This window comes from Papilio machaon, chromosome 7, assembly GCF_912999745.1.
Source record: "Papilio machaon chromosome 7, ilPapMach1.1, whole genome shotgun sequence".
Classification (NCBI taxonomy): Eukaryota; Metazoa; Arthropoda; class Insecta; order Lepidoptera; family Papilionidae; genus Papilio; species Papilio machaon.
In genome coordinates, this window is record NC_059992.1 from 791,263 (window position 1) to 806,594 (window position 15,332).

The 15,332-nt window shown below is 33.6% G+C and overlaps 2 protein-coding genes across 3 annotated transcripts in view; one reads left to right on the forward strand and one right to left on the reverse strand.

Moving 5' to 3' along the window:
• Window positions 1-15,332, forward strand: part of LOC106715963 (CUGBP Elav-like family member 4) — a 423,044-nt gene that overhangs the window by 25,074 nt on the left and 382,638 nt on the right. The gene's annotated exons all lie outside the window — the stretch shown is intronic.
• Window positions 3,524-7,548, reverse strand: LOC123721110. 2 transcript variants are annotated; one of them, XM_045678520.1, is made up of 3 exons: window positions 6,697-7,548; window positions 6,003-6,174; window positions 3,524-4,990 (listed from the first exon to the last, which is right to left on the reverse strand). In XM_045678520.1, exons 1-3 carry the CDS (start codon window positions 7,269-7,271, stop codon window positions 4,940-4,942), a joined length of 798 nt encoding a protein of 265 aa, XP_045534476.1. In that variant the 5' UTR covers window positions 7,272-7,548; the 3' UTR covers window positions 3,524-4,939. The 2 variants fall into 2 exon arrangements, with proteins under 2 accessions (XP_045534476.1, XP_045534475.1); XM_045678519.1 differs by having other exon boundaries at window positions 3,524-4,993.

The following is a 15,332-nucleotide window of genomic DNA, read 5'->3' on the forward strand; positions in this document are numbered from 1 at the left end:
TGATTCCCGTGGTTCCATTAGGCTAGTACTAGTGATGTTGCATTTAATAATACATCGATAAATGTTATAGTCAATAATATCCTTGGAGATTGCTTCCTAGTCTTTTATTGATCAAGAATCTAATGTTTAATAACATATGTATTTATGGTGTAAAATGATGGCTGGGTTTCCTTTCTTACTTCTTAATTTTGAGCAGTTACTATAAGCATAAAAGCATGATTGTTATATTAAACTAGCTGTCGCCCGCGACTCCTTCCGCGAATAGATGTTGGCCGATTCTCAGACCTACTGAATATGCTCACAAAATTTCATGAGAATCGGTCAAGCCGTTTCGGAGGAATATAACCACAAACACCGGACACGAGAATTTTATATATTAGATAATAATTCTAATAAAACGTTATTTTAAAAATGTAGAACAATTGTTATTTAAACAGAACAATATTTTCTTATATAATATAACTCAACATTAACATCAAGAAATGTTCGTCTTGATAAAATTGTATTTAAATTTAGAATTATGTCGATAAATATAACTCTGATACCAAGAACAACCCTATTTATTAACGGGTATGAATTCAGGGCGTTATCTTGTCGCATGTATGTGGTCCCTTTGCGAACTGGCAATCATGCTAGATGTCCTTATCTAGATTCCAAATCCCTCTGCTGTTTTCATTCTGCCAACATGAATGCAAATTTAGATACGAAAATAACATTTAGTTTTTAGATAATGATATTATTTAGATTTACATTCATTTATTTGTACAAAGCGGCAAAATATGTAGGTACAATTCGCTAGTAACAAACTTTAGTTTATAATAACTTAAGTTATATTTAAAAGAAATATTCTGAAAAGATTCTTAAATTTGCAATTAAATTAATTCATATTTAAGAGACGAGTTTTTATTTTGCGTCGCTTGAAAATAGTCCATGTGTTAACTTATTTCTAAAGCTGAATATGTTTTGCGAATATTATTTCATCAGCAGTAGTCGTGTAGGGTGTACTTTACGAAAGTTCATTCGCTTAATGCCACGTAGAAAGCGATAGCTACACCGCGAATGAATACGAATTTGTTCGCAAGTTTCGAGGAAAATTGTGGTTATTCAGCCTTCTTAGTTAGGTGAAGATTGTTGAAGTTTCTACTATAATTTGACGGTAAATATGAGTTTATTATGTTGATATTAAATAAGTTGACTTCTTGGTGTGGAACAATAATTCCTTTAATAGTTGGTTATAGTGGTAATAAGCAGCTTGACGTGTATTTAAATACAAAAGCAACATTGATAGTTGTTACACTATTTATAACTCAAGATCGGTCGAACTGATTTAGCTGAAAATTGATGGGTGTTACAAAAGTTTCCGCATGGAATTAATAATTTTTTTTACATGTCATAGACATTGACTTTTTTTTTTTTTTTTTAATCCGTAACATACACCCCCTTGCTGACGAAGTCTGAATATAAATCAAATGTGAGGTGATGTATTAAAGTTAATTTGAATTTGACAAGTATACAAGTTTGACATTACAATTGACAATTAAGTGACATGAGTGATTGACAGCTATTGAGATAATAAATTGAAGAAAATAAATAAATGCTTTAATTACAATTGCTAAATTAATGCTAGATAAAGTAATAATTGAAACAGAAAATAATTTTAAAGTGATGTGAATTTACAAGTTTACGTGACAGTGTTGTGCTATTTGATAAATATGAAATGAAAAGTTGCAGTAATTATTTTAAATCATTCTCTGTTTGTTAATTAAAATTAAAGTTAAATTACAATAAATTGTAGTATTATTTCTATTACAATCTTAGATCTATCTTAAGTATAAGTCTAGGGTATAGGATATTACATCTAGGAGCTAAATTACATAGTTAAAGTAAAATTTAGAGTTAGATTTTAACATTTGTTTAAAAAAAAGAAAATATAAGCAGAATTACTGAGATGGTAATAAGACAAGTTTATGTATAGGGCGCTTGTACTGTCCCTTAGCAGTTTTGACCAAGACTGACCGGGTTAGGTGGTCATCTTTTGAACTATAAATCTCGATAATTCTCCCCATGGGCCAACACATTGGCGGAGTGTTTTCATCTTTAATAAGAACTATATTTCCTACTTGTAAATTAGGAGAGTCTGTAAACCACTTTTGTCTAGTTTGAAGTTCAGACAAATATGTTTTGTAAAATTCTTTCCAGAATTGCTGTTTAATTGATGTAATCTTTTGCCAAATATTAAGTCTATTGTCTGAAATTTTAGCTAGACTGGGCTCTGGTATATCTAAAATTGTTGTGCCAATAAGAAAATGACTTGGACTTATATAATTAATTGAATCTATATTATCAGTAGTTGCAAATAATGGTCTTGAATTTAATATTGCTTCGATTTGACAAAGTATGGTAGACAATTGTTCATAGGTCATCCTACAATTACCTAATTTTCTTTTGAGTAAATATTTAGTTTGTTTAATGCAAGACTCATAGATTCCTCCCATATGACTAGCGAGAGGTGTGGTGAAATTCCACTTTATATTTAGATTGTTAGTATAATCCATAATCTGACTGTAAGATGTCTCATTTTTGAACATATTATACAGGTCATGTAGTTCATGATCTGCACCTTTGAAATATAAAGCATTGTCGGATAAAATGCTGCTGCAGATACCTCTACGAGCAACAAATCTTTTTAGGCATGAGATAAATGATGGTGTTGTAAGATCAGTTGATAATTCAATATGTATGCATCTAGTTGATAGACAGACTAGTATTAATATGTAGCTCTTTATAAATTTAGCATTGCGTAGATTTGAACTTTTAATGTATATTGGACCTCCATAGTCTATTGCTATGTGTAAGAATGGTCTTTCTAAATTGACTCTATGAGATGGTAGGTTAGCCATCATTTGCCTACAGGTTTGACCACGATATCTGGTACATACTGTGCACTTGTAGACAATTTTCTTAACTTCAACTCTAGCATGGATAGGCCAATATGTAAGTCTTAAGTTTGAGACTGTGTTCTGAATGCCTGAGTGAAAGAGTTGTATGTGATACCTTTGTATGATGAGAGATGTGACATGGCACTTGGGTAATATTATAGGATATTTCTGATTATATTGAATGTTTGCATGTTTAATTCTACCACCTACTCTTAATAGAGAGTCTTGACTGTCTATAAATGGGGATAGTCTTTTGAGTGGACTATTTGAAAAGGTATAATTAGTTTTACCTGACTTTAGTTCTAATATTTCTCTTTTAAAGTGAGATGCTTGTACAATCTTGATTATGAAGTTATGACTAACTTTTAATTCTTCAGGTGTGAGAGGACCTGTGATTCTATGATTGTGTTTGAGATTATGACAAAATCTGTGACACTGAGCAATTGTGTTTAATAATCTTTGAAAACTTGAAAATCTTTCAAATATGTTCATAAAGTATTCTAAGTCATCATCATTATAATATTCTGAGACAGTTTGATTTTTATTAGGGCTTACTACTTTAATGAGATAGGTTTCTACTTCGGTTTTTGTCTGAGCACTACCGCATGGCCAGTCACTAGGTGGTGAGAGCAAGTATGTCGGACCGTGCCACCATAGTGATAAATTATTAAAATCTTTAGCGTGTACGCCATGAGTAAGTAAGTCTGCAGCATTGTCATAAGTTCTAGTATGATGCCACAAATTAGAATCTGAGTTTTGTAATATTTGCGAGATTCTATTTGATACATAAACTTCCCATTTTTTGTAGGGTGAGTTTATCCAATTTAAAACTATACTTGAATCTGTGTAATAGTATACAGAATGTATTTTAATAGCTACCTCTAAGGCAAGTTTGACTTTTTTCATTAATTTTGAGAGTAGTGTAGCGCTAGAAAGTTCTAATTTTGGTAAGCTGACTGTGCGTACAGGGGCAACTTTGCTTTTGCTAATAACTAAATTAGAAGTTGGCTTTTGATTAGGATAATGTGCTACAATGTAGATACATGAGCCATAAGCAACTAGTGAGGCATCACAATATCCTACTAAGTAAATTTCATTTGGTATATCTGAGAAACAATATCTAGGAATAGTAATATCTTTTAATATCTGAATATTATCATAGAAGGACAGCCATTGTTGAAGTAAATGTTTGGGTAAGGGTGTATCCCATTGTATGATATTGGATTCTTTCCATAGCTGTTGCATGAAAAGTTTTGCAGTGATAGTAACGGGTGATAGGTAACCGAGTGGGTCATATATCTTGGCAATAATTGAGAGTACAATTCTTTTAGTAAAATGTAAGTTACATTGCTGAGAGGGAATGTTAACTTTAAATGTATCTGTTGCGGGTTCATACTTGAGACCTAATGTACTAGTTTCATCACCAATAATAAGACTGGTTGGTGAATGCTGACCTTTGTTGCTTTCAACATCTTGTAATATCTGAGGATTGTTAGATGACCATTTATGTAGTTGAAAACCACCTCTTTTAAATAGGGAAATTAATTGATTGCAAAGTTCTCTAGCTTCAGAGAGTGAGTTTGTTCCACAATGGACATCATCCATAAATGTTTGATATAAAATGCATTGTGCTGCTAATGGATAAATGTGACCATCCTGATGGGCAAGCTCTAGTAATGTCCTAAATGCTAGATAAGGAGCACATCTAGTCCCATATGTGACTGTATTCAGTCTAATAACTTTAAGATCATCGTTAGGCGATGCTCTCCATAGTATACATTGTAGGTTACGATGTAAGGGATCTATGTTTATATTTCTGAACATTTTAATTAAATCACATGATAGTACATATTTATAGGTTCTATATCTTAATATAATGTCTATTAAATCTGTGTAAATGTTAGGACCCTCATGTAAGACGTCATTGAGAGAGATAGATGTAGATGACTGACTGCTTCCATTAAAAACTACACGTAACTTGGTTGAAACACTACTTGGTTTTAAAACTGCATGATGAGGCAGAAAGAACCTTTTGATTTCCTCTTGTGTGTCTGCTGAAAATGAAGAGGCAGGTATGTAAGATGCATGGCCTAAGTTTATGTATTCATCAATGAATTCGGAATATTGTTTATGAAGTTCTGGATTGTTAGTGAATCTTTTCTCTAAAGACATAAAGCACTTTTGAGCGATACTGTAGGAATCACCTAGCTGATCTAGCTTGTCTTGTATAATTGGAAGTTTTACTGTAAAGCGACCTGTGGGGTCTCTAGTAGTTGTGCTTTTGTAAAGTTCTTCGCAAAAGATGTGTTCCGGTGTAAGTATTGGGGAAGGTTTTAGTTCCTCTTGCTCCCAAAACCGTTTTAATAATTGATCACAAGATTGTTCACAGGTTAAATGTGCTGATATAACTGAGTGTTTGTAAAAGTGTGCGTCTGCATGAGTTGAAGTGTGGAGATTGTTCGATGTGTGGACTGTATTATGATATAAAGATTGCATTGTTAATTCAATTTCTCCTGTCACTACCCATCCAAAGACTGTATTTATGAGTGTGGGACGATTTTTACCTAATTGTATACTGCCCTGTAGAAGAAGCGAGTAGAATAAATGTCCACCAATGAGCAGGTCAATGGCCTTTGGAACATTAAATGTGGGATCTGCTAATTCATATTGTTTAGGTAACTTGAAGTTAGCAAGTGGTATGTAATTCTGTGGTAACTTTGTTGAAATTTGTTCAGTAACTACACAAGTTAATGCTGTGGCATAATTGCTGTTGCAAGATGCAATATTAACTATTGTTGATTGAGATGAGTGTGTGGGATCGCTACCTACACCATATATAATGTAACCTTTCTTGTTAGAAAGTGGCAGGCTGAGCTTGTTAGCTAGCTGTTTTGTTATTAGAGATACTTGGCTTCCGCTATCCAGTAAGGCATGACATGTAGTCCATTCACCATTATCTTGCTGAACTTTAATAACAGCTGTAGAAAGGTAAACTTGAACTTGGTTTGAGTGTAAATGCATAACTGAAGCTTGTTTGTTATAACTTAAATTATTGGTACTTACCTTTGATTGGGACTCAGGTATCTTTTCTGTAATTAATTTGTCTTGTGTATTGCCTACACTTGCAGCAGTATTACCAGACATTTTAGCCAAAGAGTAATTGTCAATATGAATAGCTGTATGATGCTTTTTAGAACAGATAGAGCAGCTGTTCTTTGAACATGTATGTTGAATCCTGTAAGGTTTTAAACAATTGAAGCATAATTTATTAGATTTTACATAATCATTGCGTTTGACTGCACTCATTTCAAGGAAAGATGGACATTTGTATAGTTCATGAGACATATTACATAGACTGCAGCTAGAAGTAACAGTTCCTACATGGGTGGATACTCGAGTCAGTTTAGGCTTATTATGTATCTGTGTATTAGATTTTGTAACATTTTGATTCTGATCATACATAAGTTCAAATGCTCTTGCACGATGATTTAGAAAGTCTAATAATTGTGAAAGCTTTGGTAATTCTTCACTTTTATAATCGAGTTCCCAGGCAGATCTGAGACTCTGGTCTAACTTTTGAATAATAATGTACATAAGTATTAAATCCCAGGTATCTACTGGTACATTTAATGCTTTGAGTGAATCTAGGCTTTGTTGTAATGTTATAAGGAAATTTTTAAGATTAATTTTACTAATAGATGTAACAGATAATATGTTTTTTAAATGAAAGTTAACAGTAATTAGTTTGTTGTCGTACCTCTTAGTAAGTATACTTAATGCATGTTGATAATTTTCTTCTGTAACTGTTAAGGAGTCGATGAGACCTGCAGCTTCCCCGCGTAGTAATGACTTCAGGTATTGGAACTTCTGGAGGTGTGTCAGTTGCTCATGTGAGTCGATTACTCCATCGAATAGCGATTTGAAATTGGACCACTCCGACAGGTTTCCATCGAAGCTTGGAATTTGTAAATTTGGAATTTTAATAACTGGTGATTTTAAGCTGGGTTGTAGAACCGATTGACACGAAGATGCAGAGCGGTTGAGTTCGTGTTCTTTCAAGATTTCTGCAATCTTTGCTGCATACGAGAAATACTTTTCTTCAGTGGAAGCTCGCTCTTGTTCGTGGGATTTCGTTGATTGTTCAATCATTTCAATATCTTCTTGAGTCGTATTATATTTTTCATAAAGTTCAGCCATTTCTGTCTGTCTTGTCTTTAGCTCGTATATTTTCACGTGGTTTTTCTGTTCATCTACAAAGTTATAAATCCGTTTAAGACGTCCTTTATAATTGGTTCTACGGTTAATTAACCTTTCTAGGGTGTCTGTAGACATGTTGAAGTCTTGTTTAAATGCTGGAAGTGCGCTATTGCGCGGCAGGCGTTGCGGGCGTGATGCCGCTGTACTCCGATGCCGTTTGTTTTAAAATAATAAATAATCACTGTATAATCCGTATCGATGGACCAAAAAGAGATATGTTACACTATTTATAACTCAAGATCGGTCGAACTGATTTAGCTGAAAATTGATGGGTGTTACAAAAGTTTCCGCATGGAATTAATAATTTTTTTTACATGTCATAGACATTGACTTTTTTTTTTTTTTTTTAATCCGTAACAATAGTTAACGAAACAATGTTATAAAAAGTGGAAGTAAAGTTTTGTAATCCGACATCGCTTGTCTGCCTCTCCGGAGACCAGACAGTTGCAAACCACTGCCGCGGTTTGACTACACGTTCAACATCCGTACAAAATTATATTGTCCTATTGTTGATATTATCGCTGATATCAAGTGCTTTAGATTTCTTGAAATATTGTTTTTCTCTTAGTTCAATTTTATAATATTCTGCGTAAAAAGTAAATAAGTACGGTTGGAAAATGATCTTAATATTTTTTCACATGTAATAATAATAATAATAATAATAATAATAGCCTTTATTCAGATAGATACATACATAATTACATATTGTTTATAGTTACATTTCTTTATTTCTTGTACTATCTGTGTGCCCGTTTCGGACATAGGCCTCTTCCAACTTCCTCCATTCTTCTCTTTGTATTGCCGTTCTGGTCCAAGTATGTCCCGCTACTGCCCTTATTTCGTCTACCCATCTTCTTACTGGTCTCCCGCGCTTCCTTTTGCCACTTTTAGGGTACCAGAAGTTAATTGATTTAGTCCATTTGTCTGGGCCGCGCATAATGTGTCCGGCCCACCTCCATTTAAATTGTTTAATAATCGTGGTTATATTTGTTAATCCTGTTATTTTTGTTATAGTTGTATTTTTAATTTTATCAATTTTTCTAACATTTAGCATACTTCTCTCCATAGATCTTTGGCAAACTTGTAGTCTCTTGTAGTGATCTTTTGTCGGAGCCCAAGTCTGACAACCGTAAGTTAGAACAGGAAGCACACAAGCATTAAAGAGTTTTCGTTTCAGCTGTATACTCATTTCCTTGTTCTTCATTACTTCTTTTAGCATCCAATACCTCTTCCAAGCATTGCCGATTCTTGTTTCAATCTCTTTTGAGTTTTGGGCTGTTGGTGATATTACTTGTCCTAGGTATGTATATTCGCGGACGTATTCTATTGTATTTCCGTCCACTATGATAGGCTCTTCAATGTTGTTCGTCATTGCTTTCGTTTTAAGCACATTCATTGTTAATCCTACTTTTTGACTTTCTTTGTAGAGATCTTTAAGCATTGTCGTTAGTTCCAATGCAGAGGACGAGAATACAACTAAATCGTCCGCGAATCTCAAATGAGTTAGGTTTTCGCCGTTGATATTTAGGCCATAGTCATCCCATTCTAATAATCGAAAGATTTCCTCTAGGACTGATGAAAATAATTTGGGTGATAGTGGGTCTCCTTGTCGCGCACCTCTGTTTATTGCGATGTCGTGTCCTTCTCTCTCTAATTTTATTTTTGCTGAGCTGTTGTTATAAATATTTTTAATTATCCTAATGTATTTTTTTTCTATTCCTTGGTTATTAAGAGCTTCCCAGATTTTTGCATGTTCTAGAGAATCAAATGCTTTGGAGTAATCAACAAAACAACAGTAGAAGGGGATGCCATATTCATTACTCTTCTCAATAAGTTGCTTGACAACGTGTATGTGGTCTAACGTCGAAAATCCGCTTCTGAATCCGGCCTGTTCTCGCGGTTGATTCTCGTCCAATGTTTTAGTTATTCGGCTGAGTATAATTTTGGCAAAGACTTTATATATATTCGACATTAAGCTTATTGGCCTATAGTTAGATATGTCATTCTTCTCCCCTTTTTTGTGGATAAGTGTTATTGTCGAGTTCAGCCACTGCTTCGGAATGATTTCGGTCGTTATCACGTCATTAAATAGGTAGGTCAAAATTGGGACTAGCGTTGTCTTGTTGAAAATCAGAAACTCATTGCTTATGTTGTCTTGTCCTGAAGCTTTATTTCTTTTCTGAGTTTCGATGGCTTTTTCAACTTCTCTCTGTAATATTTTAGGGATAATCTCCTCGCATGATGCATATGTTTTTATGGTAGCAGTTGTTGTTTTGCTTGAGTATAGTTCTCTGTAAAACTCTGTTGCTACGGCAAGTATGTCGGATCGCCTGGTTATGTTTTGCCCAGTCTTGCATTTCATTTTTGGTATCCACTCTTTTTTATTACTCAATTTACGTAGAGCAGTTTTAATTCCTCCGGTCTTAGATATGTAAGTTTTAAACAATTCATGTCTGTGTTTCAATCGTTCCTTTCTTATACTTTCTTTAATTTGTTTGCTTATTTTAGTGATCTCGCTTCGTGTGTCTTTCGATTTATTTTTAAGTGCTAAAAGATCTGCTCTTTTGCTCATAAGTTCCTTAAGCGTGTCCGATATGTCTTTTCTGCCTTTCTTTATTTTGTTTTCCTTCATAAATGAATTTATTATATTATAAAATGTGTCGTATTTTTGTTGAGTATCGTATTCTTTTGCAAGTTCTATAAAATGTTGAAGCTTCAAGTTCAAGTTATTATTTGGTGTGACTTCTTGGTTAGTATTAAAATGAATTTTGAAACGGCGCCGCCTAATGTGATTTTGTAATTTTAATTTGGCTCTAATCATTCTATGATTGCTGTTGAAGTTAATGTTTTTAATAACTCTACAGTCTTCAAATAATTTACTACGGTTTGATAGGATATAATCGATCTCGTTTTTGTAGCTTCCCCCTGGGGATATCCAAGTCCATCTGTTGTGTTTGCGACTTCTGTAGAGAGTGTTAAGTACTTTCAAGTTGTGTTCATAGGCTAGTTCAAGGAGTTTATTGTCATTACGAGTTCGTTTGCCATAGCAGTATGGCCCCAGTACTAAGTTTTCCCCGGGTCTTCTTTCTCCTATTTGGGCATTAAAATCTCCTAGGATTATAATGTTTTTGTGAGTATTTTCTCTAAGTATATCGTTAAGTCTTTCATAGAATATATCAATTTCTGATTTGCTAGCCTGTTCGGTAGGAGAATAGATTTGTATTACTGACCATCTCTCTTTGTCAAATGTTAAATTCAATATTGCTATACGTTCATTTATTCCTATTATTTCATCTATGTTTTCTTTTATTTGTTTATCAATTAGAAAGCCTACTCCATGTTTTCCTGCTGTTTCTCCTTTATAGTATAAAATAAAGTTTTCGTATTCCTCTATCTTATCTCCAAGTCGTCGCACTTCACTAAGACCAATGATGGTCCACTTGATATCCTTTAGGGCCATAACAAGTTCTTTTAGGTTGTCCTCAGTTCGCAGTGAGAGTGTATTGTATGTAGCTATGTATAGAACTGGATTTGGTTTTACTTTATGTAATGAAGAGTGGGTTGGATTTTTTATTATAGTTGGAAGGTGGTAGTTTTCTTCCCCCACGGTGACTAGCCGGCTTGGGGTGTTTTTATTTGGTTTTAAATTTTGTTTTTTATCTTGTATGCTGCTGCTGTCGGTGGTTTTTATTGGTTTTTTGTTTCTGTTAGTGACGCTGGTCTTGATCTCGCGACATAGTTAAACATATTTGTTTTATTCATTTTCTTTGGCGCCAGTTTGGCTGATTGCGGTGGCGATTTACTGGGCGATTCAATTTGGTCACGTTTTCGTTTTCCATCATTAGTCTCTTTTCGGTCTTTAACTATGAGAGTATCTTTTTTAATGTACGCTATCTTCCCGTTTTCTCTTAGTTGTATTAATTCGGGTATCAGAGTCTTTCTCTTCTCTAAAGTTTCTTTTGAAAAATCTTCTTTAATATTGAAGCCTGGGGTATATTTCTTTTTGCTACGGAGTATTAAGTTCTTTTTCCAAGTTGAAGTGAAACTTACTAATAACGGACGTACTTGTTTTCCTTTAGCTCCGAGTCTATAGGCCTTATTTATTTCATGTGGTTGGACGGGTATGCTCGTCTCTTTTTCGATTGTAGTTATTATGTGATCTATAAATGAGCCAGTCTGTTCCGATTCTTTTACTCCAAACAGTATCAGATTATTTTTTCGTTTTTCTTCTTCCAAATATTTTATTTTATTTTCCAAGGCATAGGCAAGTACGGTTGGAAAATGATCTTAATATTTTTTCACATGTAACATATATTAATTATACTTGTATCTATTATCTGTCGCCTGCGACTGCTTCCTCCGTCAGTAGTTTATGTGTTCCTTCAGACTATGTTCTACAGCTATGTCAAATTTCATCAAGGTCCGTAGAGCCGTTCTGGAGACACCTTCAAATATCCATCCATCCATCTAAACATTTGCTTTTATAATATTAGTGTGATAATAAAATGTAATGAACTCTTTTTATTAATTATTTTTAACTTGAAGTCCATTTTTAAATAATGCTTTTTTGAACTGTTTTTTTAATAAATGTGTATTAATACAGATGCATATAAATAGGTTAAATTCTAATAAAAATACTAAATTACTTAAATTAACCTCGAAATAAAATTAATCATTTTACATTTTCTTGCAAATAATTTACACACCATTGCGTATTCTTCCTCCATTAGTTCCGCATTAAAACACGCCTATACTGACTTAATCCATTTCATAAACTTGTACTTAAGTATGCAATTAAGGATAATATGATTCCCGACCTTAATCCCGGTCGCTGCACATTAGACCTATTTAACGGGATTCCGGGACACAGTTATGAGTTCCGGACGTAATCCCGGTATAATTGTTGTCCGAGAAATGCCTTCAAAGTTGAAAGTAGTAATTACACCGGCGCCGACGATCGTTGCTCCGAGTTTACTCTTTGCATTGTTGTTACTTTTATTAAAATAAACAATTCCGTATATTCATAACTTTCTTAGATTCGAGTCTAACCTTTTAGTTGTAGTATTATAAGGTTGTGCTTACTTAAGGATACTCAGAGTTAGTCGTCAGTGTAGTTCTCATAGTGGGAAAATCAATTACTGTGATAAGCCTAATAGCGTTCAAACTGATAATTACTTATAATCCTCGGAAAGCAGACTTAAGCCTTTTATACTATACTAGCGATTGTACGCGACTTCGTCAGCGCAGAATTAAAAAAAAATTATAGTAACTCATAATATGCCCGCGTGCATCAGCTAATTTTACGTCAAAGTCCATCAAAATTGGTCCAGACGTTTTAAAAATTAGTTTTTCACGTCATGTGTACGAATATGATTTTTTCTTCTCGATATTACAAGCAGAAAATCTAATATTATTAATATGTACAGTTAACAGATAAAATATGTACATATCATGTAATTGCTACTAAATTTTTTTGAGAAAGTTGCCAGAATTCGCCGAAATAAAGTGAACGCTGCTCTTAGATATCTTTTATTGCAGATGCGTTGCCTAAATTTAATCAACTGTCTTCTGCATTGTAGTGGTATTTCACCAGTCGACCCGGCATTTTCGTACACCAAACAAATATTGTTGTTGCAGGATCACCTTACGTTAATCTTAAATCTAGTAAATATTGTATAAAAGATATCAAAATTAGCATCATAATAGTTTTCCATACATTCGTTGTAATAAAATACAAATACTTTGAAATAAATTCAATCATAGAAACACTTTTATCGGTATCCAATTCAGAATACATTTTGTATAGAGTAGAGTTGCCAGCCAAAAGGAGTGCTAATAAAACGCAAATTTTATTATATAAAATTTCCAAATAAAGCACAAACTTTACAAAGTATAAACAAAATTTGCTTGTGCAACTTCTGGTAACAATTTCATCTATTTACAAAATTTCGTGGAATACTTTTATACCAATTTGAGAAGTGCACTACACTTTATTTCTGTATTTGAATAACAAAATTTTGACTCGCAGTCGGTTAGTGTTTCTCAGCGCTGCGCCCAATGTGGTTGTTGCTATGTTACTTTATTTTACAACGATTTAGAGAAAGAAAATTTAAAATAGTATTATTTTTACATAGATACAAACGCTTTTTGTGTTATTTCATCCTAAATCGTTTTACTATTGTAATATATTACTTTAAAAGTTAGAAAACGTCAACAAAATATGAACCAATTTGTTTGATGAGGGAAAATCACATCAATTAAATTGCACTATAAATATGAATGATTTGAAATCAATATTTTTCTAAATCTTTAGTAAGATTAAAACTTAGCTACTGTTTGGATTTATATCAAACAAGAGATCGCACAGACTCTCCTATTTTATTAGTATGTATAGATAAAAAATCAATTCATAATTATAAATTAAATGTGAGTCAAATAAATAACACGTAACAACATAATAAAGGTACACAAAGCAGTACAACAGCCAACAAATCAGCCGACAAACGGAAACGTAAACCACTACGGCTATGTGCAAATTGGTAGCTTTAAAAAGAAAATTTTTGTAGAGAAAAAAAGCTAAGCGTATTGCAAGAGGTCAGTAGACGTTGCAGTGCTGTAAAGTGTTTAATATACGAGGGGCCCGATCAGTGTGCAGATTGTAGATGATATTATTACACTGACCGTTGACTATTTTATTTGGTTGGAAAGCTTATTCTAGTATTGCGGGCACGGTCGCTCGCTGTCCAGCATTGCGGAATGGTAAACAATGGGCGGGGACGCTTTTCAATTTATTCTTTAATTCGATTTGGGATAAAGCTTTAAGGAATTTATACCGAATTTTTTTGAATTCCACAAATTTATGTTGCAGTGAGTAACTGATTTGAAGGTGGCGATGTTGCGTTATAAAGAAGTCCAGAAGTCCATCTGAATCGCAAGCAAGTAAAAAATAGACACAGCGGTATCACTTATTGTTGGTTTCTGTAAAAATTCCAGTATAAATCATTTCGTCATCGTTTTCAGTATCTTTGACGAAACAGAGATAACAATATGTTTTGTGCTGGGATTTTTGTCTCAGAAACCAACCATTAATCATTATTTTTAATAGCTGTTGAAGCAAACGAATTGCTAGACATTTGTTTGCAAAATAAGTTTTTTTATGACTCTATGTGGTTATCGTTAAAGCTATGCCATTTTCAAAATCTTTCTTATTGTGTTTCTGTAGTTTAATTAACGATTTTTATATAATTTAAAATAGCACTATTACCTAAATTCGGTACTCTTTAAAGTTCAAGTTAAATCTATATTAGATGAAATCATCTTGCTCAAAGGACGTACATAATTGAATTCACATTTAATCGAGGCAACGGAGCATGTCTTAGCCATCAAAAGGAGCATATCTCAGCGTAAGATGCCTTTAGTGAAATAGCGTTTTAATTAGACTCTTTCAAAAATTTGCACGTAAATAAGCTTAAAATTACACAATTTTTTTAAAATCATAACATGAATTTTACTAAACAACCATCAATATGATGGTCATCTAACCATCATAACAAAATGAATTTTACTATTAGGTCCTTACATATGAAATTGGCGTTTTGTATGGGAGGAACAAAAAGTCGAATATTTTTTAATATAATCTATTTAATTAATCAAAGTATGAACCATTATTTTCTATGCACTTTTGCCATCTCATAGGTAGTTCATTGATCCCTTTACTAAAAAAACCAGTCGTACGGGAATCAATAAAATCTTTGAAGGCGATTTGGACTGCCCCATCGGAGTTGAATTTTTTCCCTTGCAAGAAGTTATTCAAATTTCGAAAAAAATGGTAATCTGTTATAGCAAGGTCCGGGGAGTACGGAGGATGTCTTAGACTTTCCAATTGAAGCTCTTCTAATTTAGTAGCCGTCTGTTGCGCAGTGTGTGGTCTAGCGTTGTCGTGAAGCAGCAGTGGCGTGGAGAGATTGACCAGCCTAGGTTGTTTAGCCGCTAGCTTTTCCATCATGGTTTGCAATTGCTGACAATAGACATCAGCCGTAATAGTCTGGCCAGATTTGAGAAAACTGTAATGAACAATACCGGCACTAGTCCACCAAACGCTTACAAGTAACTTTTTTGGGGTTAATTTTCGCTTGG

What these genes read in the sequence shown, in the direction of transcription:
- LOC123721110 (XM_045678519.1), bottom strand. Translation starts at nt 7,271, where the DNA reads ATGTCTACAGACACCCTAGAAAGGTTAATTAACCGTAGAACCAATTAT. An exon ending in TTAAGTATACTTACTAAGAG is followed by an intron (nt 6,175 to 6,696) that starts GTACGACAACAA and finishes AAAACCTTACAG; the next exon opens with GATTCAACATACATGTTCAA. An exon ending in TACCTGAGTCCCAATCAAAG is followed by an intron (nt 4,994 to 6,002) that starts GTAAGTACCAAT and finishes CTTCATTTTCAG; the next exon opens with CAGACACACAAGAGGAAATC.